General features: G+C 39.6%; 1 protein-coding gene across 9 annotated transcripts in view; it reads left to right on the top strand.

Annotated features, from left to right (window-relative positions):
- The window catches only part of LOC109852167 (peripheral plasma membrane protein CASK), a 197828-nt gene that overhangs the window by 159172 nt on the left and 20437 nt on the right, over positions 1–18219 (top strand). For 8 of the 9 annotated variants that reach the window (XM_020423066.1, XM_020423060.1, XM_020423065.1 and 5 more), the window contains 3 exons: positions 10586–10774; positions 10917–11081; positions 11504–11572. In XM_020423066.1, the coding sequence (XP_020278655.1) occupies positions 10586–10774; positions 10917–11081; positions 11504–11572 (423 nt within the window). Of the gene's footprint in view, positions 1–10585; positions 10775–10916; positions 11082–11503; positions 11579–18219 lie in introns of all 9 variants that reach the window. The other variant, XM_020423062.1, reaches the window with a different exon arrangement.

Raw genomic sequence — 18219 nt, forward strand, 5'->3', positions numbered from 1 at the left:
AATTCGTAAAACGTAATATCGTTCACCAAGAGCGAGTTTCGCGTCTCTGGTTTCGGAATTTTTCGGCAAAAAGAACTAAATTCCACGAGGAAACGTGTATAGTAGTACATTTACAAAGGGGTTTGGGTTTACTTATTTTAATTTGCAACGACCGCTCGTTTCCGCGCTCCTGAAGTACACGTGTAAAAACTGAAAAAAAATTTAAAAAGAAACAGAATAAAAAAAAAAACAAAAACAAAAAACGGAATTTAAATGTAGATTTCGTTTCTTAATGAAATGTGTATTTTTCGAATAAATTCGCGCTTATGAATTCTCACGCGAAAGAGAGATATCCCAGGTAGGATATAATATAATACGATGAGGAATGGCCGCGAAAACGTCAAAAAGTGTAACGGCCGTTCCCCGGATGACGCGTATATTCGCACGCTTCGTGCCTCATATTCATCGCATTACCGCATGCATGCATATCCGCGTGCGTTGCACGTAACAGTAACGCGTACACCGCGCGGTTCTACGGTATCCGTACAGGATATATTTCGAGACAAAACAAAACGGAAGTCATCCAGGCAGTGCATTATGTCGTTTCGCGATTGCACCTGCGCACGATGCGTGCTAAGAGAGAGAGAGAGAGAGAGAGAGAGAGAGAGTAGATAAAGCGGTTTTCGTCGATTCGTTTTTTCGAAATTTTTTCCCGTTGTTCTTTGTGCTTCCAAAAATTATTACTCCGGTTGTTATTATTCGCGCGCGCGATTACGAAGACGGCAACGCTTAATAACGCGCGAATTAATTAATTTTCACATCTTCTCCGGGGGCGGGCGCTTCTCTTTTCCCTCATCTCGTATGCCGCAATAACTTCTCGGCTGTCGTGTTCAGATTTTTCCGTAACGAGTTGCATGAAAAATTTTACGTTCTGTTATTTTAAGATGTACGTTTATATTAAACGCGCATACCGAACGATCTAATTTATACGTTGAATGAACTGCTTCGCGAATTTAATCCGGCATTTTGTGACGGCGCTTTGTACTCCGATGAACCGCGAGAATTGCATATGCGTAGCAATATAATATCTTTATCTTTTTTTTCTTTTTTTTTTTTTTTTTTTACAGCGCGCTTTAACGTTTCAGCGGATGTCAGTCGGTACTTTCGGTCGAAACGCGTATTATTTAGCGAATAAAATTGTAAAATAAAATTACATCGTGAAGAGCGGGTCCTTGTAATTCCATCTTTTCCGCGAATTGCAGAAAATAATTGGAAAAACAGTTTAGCGTAACTGCGTGTAGCGCAACACGATATTGTTGAGAGAGCTCTTGGCGCAGTAGGTATTTTAATTAGAGGCGCGTTTCGGAGAGCGCAAAGTTAAAAATTCTCGTTATCAGAAACTTTTGAAACGCCGTTGATGGCAAAGTTAAAAAAAACAAAAAGCAATCACGCGTAAAAGAGAAACTTAATTCTCAATATACATCCTATACAGGGTGTTTCAGAACTATGGGATCAAACTTCTAGGGGTTATTCAGTGCAACAGTAGAAAACATTTGAGTATAGGGACCCATGTCCGGAAAAGTGTCACTACCGCACTACGGCCCTAAGACGCGTTAAAATTTAGAAAGACGATNTTAGGCAATTCATCGTCTTTCTAAATTTTAACGCGTCTTAGGGCCGTAGTGCGGTAGTGACACTTTTCCGGACATGGGTCCCTATACTCAAATNTTTTCTACTGTTGCACTGAATAACCCCTAGAAGTTTGATCCCATAGTTCTGAAACACCCTGTATATTGTCAAAGAGCGTAATTGAGACAACGATTTGTCACCCTAACGTGTATATACATCGACGCTTCCATTTTGCTATCCATTACAATTAAGCAGACGACGTTCTAATTATCTCTGATACGTCACACTACTAAGTCATTTGCACGCGCAAAATTCATTATCTAATCAATGTGTTACGTGAAACGTATGCACACTTGCCTTTGGAAAATGTGTGTTCGTAATTTATATAATTATACAGGGTGTCTCATCTAACTTAAGCATCTTAAATATCTTGCTTATTTTTTTTTAGATAGGAGGATACCGAAAAGGATCATTATTCAGTTCGAGGAGACAAATACTGTGATAAACAAGAAATTTTTCTCGAGATCATATTTTTTAGGATTTCAAGGTCGTTGCTATTGTTTTATATGAAAGTATATAATTTTATTCTCGCGATATGATAGGCAAGGTCAAGACGAATCCAAAAAGTTTTTGTTTATTACAGTATTTGTCTCCTCGAACTGAATAATGACTCTTCGGCATTCTTCTATCATAAAAAAAAGCGAGATATTTAAAATGCTCAAGTTAGATGGCACACCCTGTGTGTGTAAATTACATAAGTATATAACGAGACTTTTCTCTCTTTTTTTTCTCTAGATTATTTTACTAGAGTGTTTTCTACGTATATATTTTTTAACAATACACCGTTCAACTTAAAAATTGATTAATTTACACGTTTAAAAATATATTTTTATATTTTTACTATATATTTATATATTTATGTATTTTTTTATATATTGATTATATTTATTATATTTATATATTATTTTTCACGTACGCCCAGTGTTTGATTTTTCAAGTACTTAATTCTTTGTTTAGTTTACGTAATAATATATGTATATAATGTATTTTTTACTTAAAAGAGTCATTTGTGAATATTTGTCGGAAAATTGACCTTTGATTATTTTTTTGCGAAAAGTCACGAGATCGGAGATTATTTTTTAGAAATTTTTTTCCCAGCGGCATTGTTTTAAAACATAAATCAGACGTGTTTTCCCGCGGCGATTCACGAGAGCGCAGAGAACAGACATGTCAATATGCGTTTCTCAGATACGGACGTGTACTTATGCGAGGTAACGCGCCTCATTATCGACTGCATCGACTGTGAAGCCCCCGGAATATTGTCTCTCTCTCTCTCTCTCTCTCTCTTCACGAGAGAGGAATAATAAATTTTTTAACGACGCCAGTTCATTAGCGAGCGTTAAAAAAAACCACTGGGGTCAAGTCCAGTCTCTCGATTTTATTCTATATAACGCCTCTATTCTTCCTGCCGCTGACAGAGAAATTAAGTGGGGCGTGGGAGAGAGATAAAAAAAGAGTTAATAAATGGCCGCCACGCCAGGGGCTCAAGTCCGGGACTTGGACGAATACAAAAGCGCGTTACTAGATTGCGAATCAACGTTACGCCTCATATATATCGCCTCTTTCTGAGAAACAAATCCATTTGTTGAAAGTGCGACGCGCTGGCAGCACAATTATTAACTATAATAGGAATTTTATCGTTCTTTCCTTTCTCTCTCTCTCTCTCTCTCTCTCTCTCTCTCTCTCTCTCTCACTCTCTCCCTCTCTTTTGACTTTTTATGAATAAAGAGATTTTTTAAAGTAGCGCGCCGCACAGACGCGCGAGATGACCGTTCCGTTTGTATCGAGAAGTGATAAGTTTCATTTATACGACACACTCTTTTGCGATACGCGTTTTATTTATTAAATTTATTATATTTCCTGCTTTCTCCTTCCGCTCCGTCGACATTTAATTTGCAATAAACGCGAAATACATAAAATATTTCACGAACTTTGATACACACATACACACACGTGACGTTTCTCATTTGCCAAAATGAAACGATTGGATGATAACAGTTTAATCAAAATTTTCGATCGAATTCCGCGCGCTCGCGGAATACGCGCGCGCGCGCGCAATATAAGATCTCTTGTTCCAAACACGAGTTCACATCACACGCGCGCTAGTGTTGTTATCACACTTCTCTTTCAAAACACGGTGAATACGTTCCAATATGTTCCCCGACATCGATCCGCGCTGTTTGCGAGCGATCGAGAAGCAGCGCCTGGGGGAGTATGCGAGACACCACCACCACTCGAGAGAAAGGCGCCGTGTATGTCGATGCGAGCCGAGCGATAATTCGTCGAGCACGTTTAACGACGGAGGGGAAAGAGATTCGACGGAGCCGATTCACCGGAAATAAATCGCCGAAAACCAACGGGCGCTGGCAGCTCGAATCGCGGCTATGCGTCACAATCGACAAACGCCGGCGCTATTTCCACAAATATGTCGATTTTTATCTCTCGCTTCTTCTTCTCTCTCTCTCTCTCTCTCTCTGGTTCTCTTCCTTTTACATCCCGAAGAAACACACCCGGGCAACACATCGAAGGATGTCCACACGCCTCTTGTGTCGCCACTCCTTTGTAACAGAAGAAGTGCATCATTTCCCGCGGCTCCGAGAAAGAGCACAAGAGGTTGTTTTCGTTGTTTGTTCGCAAAAGGTTGCTGTTGCAACGGCAAAGCAGCTTGCATACACACACATACGTTATAGCCACCGGTGATAATAGCAGATGATCAAAGGGACTAATGTTGTAACAACGTAACAATCACCGGCTACATCCCCGGTGACGAGACGAGGGACCATTTGCGTGTTAATTGTCAGATATCTATAGTCAACGAACTGCGGATGCGTAATTGAAAATGATATTCCCTTGAGCGCGATCGAATCAAGACGGTAATTCGATCGTGTGGCTCGTAATTCTCATCGTTTGTTCAAACACGACCGCGGTTCAGACCCGATCCAGTTGATTCGGATATCAGGTGATAAATTACAAGAGCGTCGATGTCGCACAAATCGAGAAGAATCTCTCGCGACGCTTCGGCTATTTGTTGTGTCGAGATCGCGATCCTGTTTGTATATTTTTCTCCGCGTCGAAATGTAGCGAAATATGTTTTTAGCGAGCATTTCTCATATATGTGTGATGCACAGCATCCTATATATAAATTAAAGAATCGAATTTTCAATTCAAAAATTCAGTTGTAAAAATTTACATTGAAATAATATAAATATAAATATACATATATGTATATATTTGTATATTTGTATATTTGTTTTGCACGAACATCCAGAGTTTGGGCCTTAATGATCAATTTTAATGTTAGCAAAATAGTTCGTGAAAATACATGTATAGTATTGACAAGAATTTTAAAGAAATAGCTTTTATTATTGTTTTTTTTTTTTTTTTTTTTTTTTTTTTTTTTTTTTTTTTATGATATCAGACAAGTCCGAACGTGAATTCCTGCAGTGTGTATATCTGCAACATTTGTGAAAACATTTGTGTTACGCTACGCGACAATCGAACTGAAAATTATTTTTCACGAGCTACGCACTGACAAGTCAACACATTGTTTTCACTGTAACCATGTTGTCTTGTTAACTTTTTTATTAATATTTCATCAACGAAAGTGCAACGCGGTAAAAGTTTCAAAAAGATGTACAAGTTTTTCCCGGAGCGTATGTATTATATACAATATATATATATATATATATATATATTGTTTCTTGATGGTTGAAAATTGCAATTTAGCATATTGCAAAGAACAAGTTAAACAGGATTAAGTCTTCCGAAACTATCGCACATTCCTTTCATGGTTATTCACCAATTTAGACTTAAGTCCTTTTTTTTCTCTCTCTCTCTCTCTCTCTGTCTCTCTCTTGGCAAAGTTTCATCAAGAGAGCAGTCTTCTTGCGCGTAACTTCCCACGAGTTACCAACAGCGAATGACAATTTGGTGTCAAATTAAAAACTTTTATTTAAATTTCAACTTAGCCAAGAAGTTTAAAATTACACATAAAGTGTGTTTAGTTTCTTTTTGTTTTATCTACTCTGTGTTATTGAACATTAATTGATAACATCTTTTGTTTTCACTTATTATGCATCTAAAGTAACTTTTTTTTTCACAACGGAGTAAATAAGAGAAGAAATTTTTTTTTAAAAATACTTTCCACTTTTCGCGGAAGCGTTTGAAGAGATTGAAAAGTTTCGTAAAAAAAACCAAAAAAACTCGAATAAACGTATAGTCTTACAACACTGTATAGATTTTAATAATAATTCTTCGGTCTTTTCTCTCTCTGTGATTTCTCGAGCAGCAGATTTACGCGTATAATTGAATTTTAGTGTCTCTTTCCTTCTTTTTCACCTTCCCCCTCCCTCTTTCCTATGCGAGAGAACTATTCTTGCAGGAATAGCCACGGATATTCCGTCGCTAAACGATAATTGAATCGGATTTCCGAATCCCGCGATTAAGTCGCTTCCTTCCTCTTCGTCGATTTAGCGCCGCGCTCTCTCTTCTTTCCCTCCACCTCGTCCGTATATATCTCTCCTAAGAGCGGGAATATTTTACCCCGAAAAGGCATTCCCGGCGTGCATATTATGCGGACGACGATGACGCCGAATAGCGCGAATGGATGGAACTGATGAACGACTCGTAATGAATTCTATCGCGCCAATGCGATCCGTTCGCGCCCATTTGTTCGCGCAAGACGAATGATTATAAATTTTAACACGGAGCTTATATGTACCGCAATTGAAGCAACCCGCAGCCGCGGTTTACCGCACATCCCCTCTTCGCCGTCACACTGCAGAAACCGATGAATTGGCTTCCGGACTATATACGAATGACGTCGAGGGGCGCCGCCACCGCCGCCTCCGCCGCGGATACATCGCATTCCAATTTGCATGAAGCAATATTATTTTATCCTCGAATCCGGCGAGAGAGAGAGAGAGAGAGAGGACCGGCTTGTGAAGTGCGCGCGCGTCAATATTGGAGCGAAGAGGGAAGGAGGAAGAGGAGGGTGGGATAAAGTTGCACGTAACAATCTCGCTGTTATCGCGGCGGGCGAAAATCAAATCTCCTCGATACATATTAGAACATCACGCGGTGTGTTATCACGCTCTCTCTCTCTCTCTCTCTCTCTCTCTCCGCTTTCAGCTCGCGCAATTGCATTTATATCGCTCGTTGACCGACGTTATTATTTTTTACACGATGTTAATCGGCGCGACGATCGCGAGAGGAAAAGACCATCGAACGAGAGAAACAAAAAAATTCTACGGCAAATTTGTAGATTTTTTTTTTTTTTTTGAATCACTATTATGGATTGATGTTAATTTTTGATTTACGAGAACCACGTCTAGTTCACTTGGACGTCGTGGATGTAAAATAAATTATCTCGACGCGGCGCGCGATAACACACCGGAGTATTTCCTAGTTCGAGAATTTCCGCGATCCCCCTCCCACTTTTTTTCTCGTTTATATACGCGTGTCGGATATATATGTCTTATTTGCTGCGCGTTGCCATTTCTCATGTCAAAATCGCGGAGCCGGCCGCGTGTTCGCGCGAAAGAGACACGCGTATGTATAAAAGACCGCGCGTCGGATCTGAAGTTCAAATGTGTCTGCACAGAATGAACGGACACTCCGCAGCGCTCCGTAACAATGTTATGCACTCTGAAATTATGGTAATGCGACGTTTTCCGGGAGCGAAAATCTCTCCCGCGCGAGCGCATCACGAGAACTTGATGAATTAACGTAACGGTTTTCTCTTTTGACACACGGTACATTGTGCAACAATCGCGCGAGTGAAATCATCAGCCGTTAAAATTCCGAAAGTCGAGTGGTTCTTTTTTTTTCTTCTTCTTCTTCTTTCGTAAATTCGCGAGAGAAACGCGAAGAGAGTAGAGAAACGAAGACGAATATTCATTGCGCTCTCGACGCAATTGAATCGAGTCATTTGATAGCTTTTTTCACCTCTAATAGATTCCTGGGAAAAAAAAAAAAAAAAAAAAAACATTAATGGACCGCGATCTGGTCGTCCTCAATTAATGAATATCCAATAGCGCTAATGTAATTAACGGGATTTGATTACCGGCATTGAAAAACTCAACAAAATCGCTCCGGAGACCGTTTTCCGTTTTTCTTGAATTAGCTATGCGACTCTCGCTTTGAGCAGATGGCGCGACAAAAGAGATACAAAAAGATTAACGCGTTATTTCTTGTTTGAGAAATCTTGTCTTGTCTGTTTCAACAATTATCTCGTTTTCTTTTTCGCCTCCTGGCTCGCCCCGCGAGCCAGAATTGTCGCGAGTGACGGATGGAACATTTTTTTACGGGAGAATATTTCCTTCTCAAGAATATTTCAATCGCTATAACAATATTTCTCCGATACATGATCAGAGATACCTCTCTTCTCTCTTTGGTTTCTTATTATTACGCGTCGTTGCGAGCGATTTACCGTCGAATTTTTCATCTCTCGCCCGGCCATTGTCTTCGTATTCTCAACGTATCTGAAATATGTGTTTATCATGTGCGATTTGCATATAGAGTAGACGCGCGTGAGAGGAGAAATAAAGACGTGTGTCGTACTGGTGTCAACTGGGTCGAAGGTGATGAGTTTGGCCGCGTTTTACAGGTGAGCGAGAGTCCTCCCTCGTTCTTGGACGGGGAGAGTGCTCGCTACACCCCCCAGTCCCTTCGAGTGTCCTTCACACTTACGGACAAAGCGTTTTTATGATCCCGAATGCGAATACACCTTCCGCGATACACGAGACCCGGCTGTTTTCTACATACACTTAAGCGAGACCGGAACGCCAATAACAAAATGTAGGTTTAAACCGAATCGATATCTAACGGGAAAAGCGTTATTTGAATAATTGATCTTGTTTCGTCATTATTTTTTTTTTTTTTTGCATAATTCTTCGAGAGAGATGAAGAGAGGTGTTTGCGACGAAAGACAATCGATCGAGAATTATGGTAATCGGGATATCAAATGCAAACGTCGTCAAACCGAAGATCCGCGTGCTCGCTACGTAAACGGAAACGTTGAACTTGCTCGATACGGTTTTGGCGGTTATAATAGATTAAAGCTTTGAGCTTGAATTGCGGTCAACACAGTTCAAACTTGGAGAATTCAAATATCATTATTTGAACCCGCAAACCGGGCCACTCATAAAGTCGGTCTGTATGTACAATCCGTCGTGGGGTAATAATACGCGAGCGCGGTGGGAAGTTTTACTCGATCGCGCGTATTAAGATTAATATTTGGACTTTGGGCGGCCGTCTGTAACGAAGAGAACTCAAACTTTCAGCCGAGCCAATTCGGTTTACAAGACAAGCAAAGTCGAGCGTATATATACTGCGCGCTACGTTTAATACGACGATGTGTGTGCGCGCGCGGAAATGTGTTTATTTTATCAAAAAATTAGATTTATAATGAAATTTTTTAATCAAGTCAAGGTGATTTATTTCAAAGAAATATTGATCGCTCGCGTGCGTTTGAAGGTTCGCGGAAAATTGGGGAAAACATTTTAGTTTTTATTTTCAAAACACTCGCTGAAGAAGTGGCTCCGTTAGTTTTTCGCAAAATGAAATTTCGAATATGAAATATTCACGCGCGAAAAAGTCGATGTTTATTAGCAGTCGAGTTTCGAGTCGAGTATATTTTTCGCAACTTCGCGTTGAAAGTCGCAGATTTAAGTCGCGCGGTCGTCGTCGTCGGCGCGAGTTTCGCGAGTCTCCGTGATTCTTTCTTCCCGAGACATTTGTACGCGTCACATGCATCGCACGCGCCGCCGACACACACACACACACTTCTAACTAAGGTCGATAAAAAGCTGTCATTATGAAAAATCGCGCGCTTTCTTAACGCGATATGTAAGTGAGATAAATCGTTCGCGAGGTGTTTCTTGCGCGCCGCGCGTGCGCGCTTCCATCAAAACGAACGACTTCGCACATACATGGCACACGTATATGAATCTGTAAGTTGAAATAACGAAATACATAATATACGTAACGAAAACATGATGTTTGTTAAGTGCATTTATTATGTACGCAGTGAAGTAAAATATTGTTTATTTGTGCATCACGTGTGTGTGTGTGTGTGTGTCGCGGCTCGTCATTAAAATCAAAATTCAAATTTGAATTTTAATGGAAGTCGATAATTTAAATGTAGATTAAAGTGCATATTTTACGATCTTCAGCAGAAACGCGCGCGCGCGCGCGCGCTGCCTTGATGCGCGCGATACGCGCTTATCAAGTTTTTTGTGCGCACGTGAATGAAAAATTTATCGCAAACATGTAAAACACCGGGAATTACAAGTGCGCGTCCAATTGTGCGCCGATAATTCAAAGAATGATGATTGGATTAAAAAAAGAAAAAAAAACAAAAAAACAAACGCGTATATATCCGCATCATTTTCATAAACAAACACATTCTCTCACGTGCGTGTTTACGCACGAGATACGTTTCTCTGCGATAAAGCAATCTATTTTATCATCGATAACGAGATCAATATTCACATTCCCGTCACGTGCATATTGCAGAAGGGACACAATCAGCAATCAATATTTCGCTGTTTGCCTTTTTGCGCAATCGAGGGGATTATTTTATTTATGACACACACACCACTGTGTGTGTGTGTGCGAGTGTAAACTAAAATAACTAACGAAGTCGAGAGCTTTACACAAAAAGCTCCCGCATCGCGAACGAAACACGTCCGAGGAAATTTATGTGCATCTCTTTCCCTCCCCTCTCTCTTTTTTCCTTTCCGATTACCGTATCTACTATTCATACTAACTAAAAACAAAACAATACGTAGACCTGGACTACCGGTTAAATTAGGAGAAACTTCCGTGTGCGTGCGTGTGTGTGTGTGTGTGTGTGTCCGGAAAGACAGTCGAGAGAGAATCTAATTTGCAATTTTGCCCCCGCGATCTGTTCCAGGCGCTCCTGCAAGCGCATGATGTCGCCAGCCATGAGGTCTACGGTGAGGAAGCCACCAGAGTTACGCCGCCGCCGATGCTCACGTATCTGAACGGCGGCGACGACCTCGAAGGGCAGAACGGCGATTTAGACGAGAAGATCACTCGCGTCAGGCTGGTGCAGTTCCAAAAGAACACGGACGAGCCGATGGTGAGTGGCACTTGAAAGCACTTTGCGGCGGCGAGGCGGCAGAGAGGGGAGGAGAAAACGTGCCGTTTCGCCGACCTCGCCGAGACCTCGTCGAGCGTACACTGCATTTAATCCATTTTCGCATTGTTCCGCCGCTTCGCAGGGAATCACGCTGAAAATGAACGAGGACGGACAGTGCTTCGTTGCGCGAATTATGCACGGCGGTATGATCCACAGACAAGCCACTCTTCACGTCGGCGATGAGATCAGAGAGATCAACGGTATACCGGTTCAGAATCAGTCCGTTAATGCCTTACAAAAGATTCTGGTGAGTGTTCACATACAAAACTACAATATGTAACATTTTTTTGTGATGAAATCACATTACCGCGAGATAAATCGAATCGAATGAAATTTATTTGTTTTATTTCTTTGATAAGAATTTATTGTTTCATTTCTTTGACAAGAAACGTAACCGAATATAACGTAAAACTAAATAGAAACTAAATAGAATAAAAACATAACTGGATTTTAGTAGATTTTATTTATTTTTGTTTTTTTTTTTTTATTATAAAACAAGAGAGAAAGAGAGAGAGAGAAAGCGGTACTCTCTCTCTGGAAATCTCGAATACGATTTTCGTATCGGAAAATAGATTCATGCGTATCGGAATCGCGAGGTTACGACGCGCTCTCGCTATGAATCATGCATCGCTTTTCTAAAGAACCGGTCTCTCCCTTCGACTGTTTCAGCGGGAGGCACGAGGATCGGTGACATTCAAGATCGTGCCGTCTTACAGGAGCGCGCCGCCCCCCTGCGAGGTACAAGTAAGACCCAACATCACCCAAACCCATTCCCAGAACACTGTCGCGTCCATCAGCAAGCCCGCGATCTGCGCGGCCTCCACGGGCGCGAGCTCGGGAGGTAGCGCGAACAAATCCGGGAAACCTCCTGTGAAAACCTCTGCGGCTACGACGAGCAAAGAGAAGACGCCCAAAGCGTCCAAGAACAAGTCCAAGAGCACCTCCTCGTCCACCGAGAGCACGCCGAGACGTCGTCTGAATCCGCTCTCGGCGTTGCGATCGCGAAAATCTTAAAAACCAAAAAAACAAAAAAAAAAAAAAAACAATGATCGATTTCGGTAAAACCACCCGTTAGATCGCGCGTTTATGATAGAGAAACACATCCTTTTTCTCTAGTCGTAATTGTGCAGGCTTTTTCTCGGGATAAACCTTTCACACGCCTTCCCATATTGCTGACCTTATATCGTGATCTTAGAAGTAGATGAGTAAACTTAAGTAGATAGGTATCTTGTAACTCTGGGAATTACGCGCGCTTTCACCCTAAATAATATATTCTTTATTAAAAAACCTACTTTTAATTATATCCAACGATTGGTTTTAATATACGAGAACGCGACTAAAAGAGCCTCTTAGAAGATTTTAAATAAAAATAAATAATATAAGCACACTAAGTAATTAATTATATTTTTATTTATGATAGAAGAGAGATATTTAAAAAATTTTTAAATATTATATTTGTTTTACTGAAAAAAAGAGATTCATATTATGGATTATTATTTATTTTGTAGAACGGATTATTTATTTCGTATTTATTACGTTCGTCTCTGTTGTTGCAATATTTGTTGCAAAATCAAATTCGATCTTCTAGTCAACACTACGCTATATTAATATAGATCGTAACCCAGGGACACGCTTCGAAGCGTAATCTATCAATCGCTTAAATAGTTTGCGTTAGTTTCTATCACGGTCTTCTGATCACGGTCCCAAGATAATTCGGGAGTAGTCCCCTAATTGAGAGCTTGAAGCGAGAAACATCAATTTGCCGGAACATTGAGAATATATACGGGCGTATATAGGATCATCGCGCGGAATCGCGAAAAATAACGACACGCGATATTCGCACTTGGTCGGTTAAATTCATAACATTACATTATTTCGCTTCGCAAGCCGAGGGAACGTATTATTGCGGTCTACTTCGAAGTCTACTTACATAAAGCGCGAGAAGTCTCTCTCTCTCTCTCTCTGCCTATTATCCGCTCTTAGCGATTAGGAAAGTTTCTCCGGGCCCGATAACGAACATAGGGATATGCGATTAGTTTCCCCCGATCGATAGTTTCGTAGTTTGTCTACAGTTCCCTGCGTAATTCTATCTAAGGTAGTCCGCCAAGAGCTTTATACACAAGAGGTTTACGGGAAGAGATGGTTAATAGTGTCCACTTTGCGTTGCGCGTGTGAAAATAATTCGATATAACATATATATATATATATAATTACGTCTCGCGCGCGCTTCGCACCGAACAGCAACGAAGAAGGAAAGTTTGATCTTTTCACACACAAAGACGACTCTCGGAATTATGTTAAAATCCCTTTATCAATTGTGCACACGTGAATTTTCTAACCGCCAAAAACTCGCGGTAGTTCGCGCGAGAAACTTTTAGAAATAACATCGTAATATATTTCTCCAACAGATGTTCTCTGGACTACTTGTTACAAGATACACAGAGCGTTTATAGAACGAGCCTAAAATAGATTTAAAAAAAAAAAATAGTAGCAGCATACTCTTTGCTCTGAAATTAAAAATTAGAAATTTTTGATTAACAATTTTTTGATTAACGGAAAGTTTCATAATTACAGGTAGATAATAGTCGATGCAAAAAAAATAGGTCACTTTTTTTTATTCTACTTTCTCACGGAATAGAGAAATGTGTGTGTTTAATAATGTTTTATTTTTGTTCAATCTTTTGAAACGAAATTATATCGAACGAAGGATGTTCGCGTTTGAGATTTCTCGCGTACGGCGCAACTTCGAGATAGTTCGAATCTACTAATCTTCGTTAACATTGATGACGGAGAGAACGGGAACTGGTATCCGGGCGGGTTTACGTGCGCCAGCTTACGCGCAATATTCCCGAATAGTTGGACACGTTCGACGACGAATTTTGCTATGGCTCTACGTCCGGCCGTATTTGAAGTTTCGGTAATTAGCGCTCGAGCTTCCTCCTCATCCGCAGGAGCGCAAGTTCTTGGTGGAAACGTTGAAATTCTCGGACGCGCGAAGCGACAAGAACTTTCTCTTCCGACTTCCGTGTTTGCGTTTTGAACTAATTACACGAGAGCGGGAGCGAAAATAAACACGGAACTTTTACGTAATATCTTTTGTTCATTTTTGTTTTTCCGTCGACGTCTACTAACGCACGCCGATCGGTAGATTTTTATTTGTTTTCACGGTGTATATTAAATTGAAACGGAAGTGGCGCGAGTGTTTTTTTTTTTCAATTTTCAGTTTTCTAACACGATCAAATGGAATCGCGCGCGGATAACGTTTTATAAACCGGATACGCGCGCTCACTCGTTTACGACGAAATTTTCAACAGCACTTTTTCAAAAAGTTGTTTGTCCGCGTGACAGTTTTTGAAAATATTTAAACCCACATGGATGATTCAATGTTTGACACCGTGCGCTACACAAATCTTTCTCAACAAAAATCTTGTTTGCTCAGTTTTTGTTTCGCGCGCCGGACAATTGATTTTTTGGAATCTTCTTTCGCGTTTTGCAAAACTTTTCTCGCTGAAATTCGATTATTTCTCACAAAACGAAATGACGACGAAGTTTTTTTTATTAATTTATTCATAAATCCGCGAATATTTGCGTAGATTTTTGTTTTTTTTTTCTTCGGGAATCTCCGGAATCGATAGAGACACGTTTATGCGAACGCTATATACTTCGCTTTGTATATTCGCAATCACGTTTCCATCGCGGATGCTCCGCCTCATATTCGCAATCACGTTTCGCCGTTTAATGCAAGATACGTACTCGGGGAGCGCGGGTAATCGGTAAAAGGGAGTGAAAGCAGAATCCGAATCGTGCTCAAAGCGGCAAGCAGTTTTGAAGTTAAATCAGCGTAACTCCGATCATGTTAATCCGAAACCCCGTGTTGCGCGCGGCATAGTTTTATTTCCGTTAAGCGAGCAAAACGAAAGGTCGCGCGGCTCGATTTCGAAATTCGATCAGAAATTGCAACATTGTTGCGCGCATTACAGAGAGGTGCGGATCCCCTACACAGAGGTTTTCACCGGTTGTAACACGTATACACGAGCACGTACAATACATACACATACACACACACACACACGGACACACGGACACATAATACACATTATATATATTACTATTATTAAATTTATTAATCCTTTATTGCTACGATGAAAGGAGAATTCAGATATAACGTTGCTTAGCGTACCGAGAAACATCCGACCTTTGTGTTTGCGCTCGCAGCGCGTCTTTGTAAACCCGGACATATTACTGCACTGTTTTCGCGCGTCGGTTCTTTTCTCGGTGCGCGCAACGAGAACTCTTTTTTTTTCAGCATAACAACGTTCAAATCTCGAATAAAAGATCAAATCGAGGAATTTTTTTTCCTGGATTGAGATTCTTTNAATCTTCAGAATATTTTCTCTCCGAGTGTCAGTATAAAATAAAATAAAAAAAAAACCAAAAAAAAAAAACAAAACCAAAAAACACGCACTATACGATAACGACGGCTTCAAGTGAGACGCTTTTCTCTTTCTTCGTACCTGAGAATGAACATTTAATTTTCGACGATATATATTCTGTACCTGACCGAAATACTTGTGAATCTCAATCTAAAAAGCGTTTGCGACGTCGAGCAAATTTATAATCGTTGTAGAAGCTTCTCTCTGATTATTGTACATATACGATTTTAGTTTCGACAGAAGGATTGAAGTAATATATTGTTATATTAATTTTAATACATATATATACATATATATATATATATATATATATTAAATGTGCGATTCAGTTCTGATTATATAATTTCGATATGTCTTGATGTGACGTAGCATTCGTGTGTAAATACTCTGTACTTACATCTGCTTATGTTCGCACATCTCTCTAAGTATGGTTTCCTTCCTTTTTTGTTTTTTTTTTCGTTCTTTTTTTTTTTTTTTTTCTATTTTAGATCGCAATTCTCTGCGTCGTGCCCCGACAAGCACGTTTTTTTGTGTACATAATTTGTTAATTTTTCTCGCGGAACTTGTTCCGAAAGATGTCGCGGAAGATGATCGCGCAATATAATAAGTATATATGCAGTTATATATATATATAAAAAAAAAACATGTACAGTACTCGGTCCGAATATAGATGTATACAAGACACATTACCCTTCTTCGCGTCTTGTTCACATGTATAAGGGGATGTTTTGCCATCTTAAGTCGCTTATATATATCTCGCATTGTTGATGTAGATATAATACGAATCTCCTGTACGTTTGTTGCAACAACAGGCAACAGGACATTGATTATATACATAGTCGCATGGTATATATATATATATATTATATACTATATAATGTTCTCTTTTTTCTTTAGGATTTATATAAATCACACTTGCAGCACGCGAGTGTCACGTAAATGGCTGCGAAATTGACATTATATCGTTGCGGTATATCGAGAAAGAAAAAAAATTTAATATCGCGAGAAAACGTGAATTCAAAAAAAAAAAAAATGTTCGCCAAAAATTTGTTACCGCGACAATGCGGTTTTTTTTTAACAAAGAAAATTTTTGGAAAATTGCACTCTGTGTGTCTGGCAACGTCAATTTCGTAGCGCGCAGCGCATATATATATATATACATATATACATACAGTTGGATGTCCCCGCGCTGACCCGTGCTCAAAGTTCACGTTAATGTCACGGGTATAAGTCTGGTAACGAGATAGCGCGCGCGCGCGCGACTCTCCGTGACCTGTTCTGATAATATTAACATAAGAAAATGACACCCATTCAACGAGGATTATTCGGGATTAACGTTTGCGTTGCGTTGCGACGTCTTGCGACGGCGTGAATTTTGCGAATCACGGATCGGCGCGAATATCTCCGCCCCTCTTCGGTGCGCAATGGGACGATATTGTTAGAGAAACAAAAATATAAAATTTATGCCATATATATTATAAATAGATATATATATATATAAACATTATATGTTGTATACATATGATCTATGTATTTATGTAAGGTCAAAGTCGGTACGAGCGGTGTAACAAAACGCTTTGGTCGGCGCTTTCGAGTCCACGGCGCGCGTGCATGTTTCTTTTTTCGCTCATTCTTTCTCTCTTTCCGGTTTCTTCTTTCTCTCTATTTTTCTCGTTTTTTTCTCTTTTTTCATTTTCTCTCTCTCTCTCTTTTTCTCTCTCTCTTGTAATTTTGTTCTCACTCTTCCCTCTTGTTTCTTTCTCTCTGTTTCTCTGATTTTTTCTTATTCTACGTTTGGATCAGACACCTCGTTTGACGATAGTTTGCGATATAGTGTTTCACACTTACGAGGGAAAGAAGTACATATATGTATATTTATATATGTATGTCTATATATATATACATATATATAGGATATAAATACATATATATATATATATATATATATATATATATACATATACATATATAAGAGGAATGCACACTTTCGTTTCCACATGTGTTGGAATGTTGTTTGTGTTTTTTGTCATATATAAAGAAGCTTTTGTTACACCCCTCATTATTACCCTCACCTGCATGAAGGACATCTTTGCGAACTGACGCTTTTCTTTTTTGACCGATGGTAGCCCTCTGCATCATATACAAGTGCATATACACGTAAAAAGTTGTGTGAATCCATCGCTGGATTGATTTCTTTTTTTTTTTTTTTTTTTATTATATATATATGTATAGTCGAGAAACTCTCTCTCTCTTGGATCATTAATCATTGTGTCTCTCTTGCACGGATTCACTCGCGACTGTGTAGATTACGCGCAAGCCTGGTGTAGTGTAATTTTTAAGATATTTTTTTATTTCATTTTTTATTGGCCTCTCGAGGCGATCGTGTATCGCTTCGTAAATCATTAGAATTGTCCAGAAAGACGGACGACACAACTTAAAAATGACTTTCGCTCAAGCTAAATCTGTCGCTTTGTTTGAATCGTTTTGAGAGTAGGTGATATATTTTCGAATTCTCTTAACACAGTTATAGCAATATACATTAAAACAAAAAAAAAACACGTATTTTACGTATTTTACATATTTATCATATCTATGCAAAACTATTAATTTTCCGCATTCATTTTCCCTGAATGAGCAATGAGTTAATTAAATTTTACTCTTGGAAAGGAGAGGACGTGGCACTCCGTTTTTTGCGACATTTATTATTCACGAATGGTCGACACGTGCAAAAATTTCCGTACATGCAGTTGAGGGTAAAAACCGTAAAAAAAAAAAACTCGTCGTCTGTTTCCGGCTCGAATAAATCCGAATCGTTGTTGTTTATAATAAATGTAAGTCTCGCGATTTGATTTCGAAGCAAAATTAAACCTGCGGGCGCATCCACCGACGAACAAAAAAAAAAAAAAAAAAAATAATCTTCAGAATATTTTCTCTCCGAGTGTCAGTATAAAA

The sequence above is a fragment of the Pseudomyrmex gracilis genome, unplaced genomic scaffold (genome assembly GCF_002006095.1).
Source record: "Pseudomyrmex gracilis isolate BER0280 unplaced genomic scaffold, ASM200609v1 scaffold_25, whole genome shotgun sequence".
In the NCBI taxonomy this organism is placed as follows: Eukaryota; Metazoa; Arthropoda; class Insecta; order Hymenoptera; family Formicidae; genus Pseudomyrmex; species Pseudomyrmex gracilis.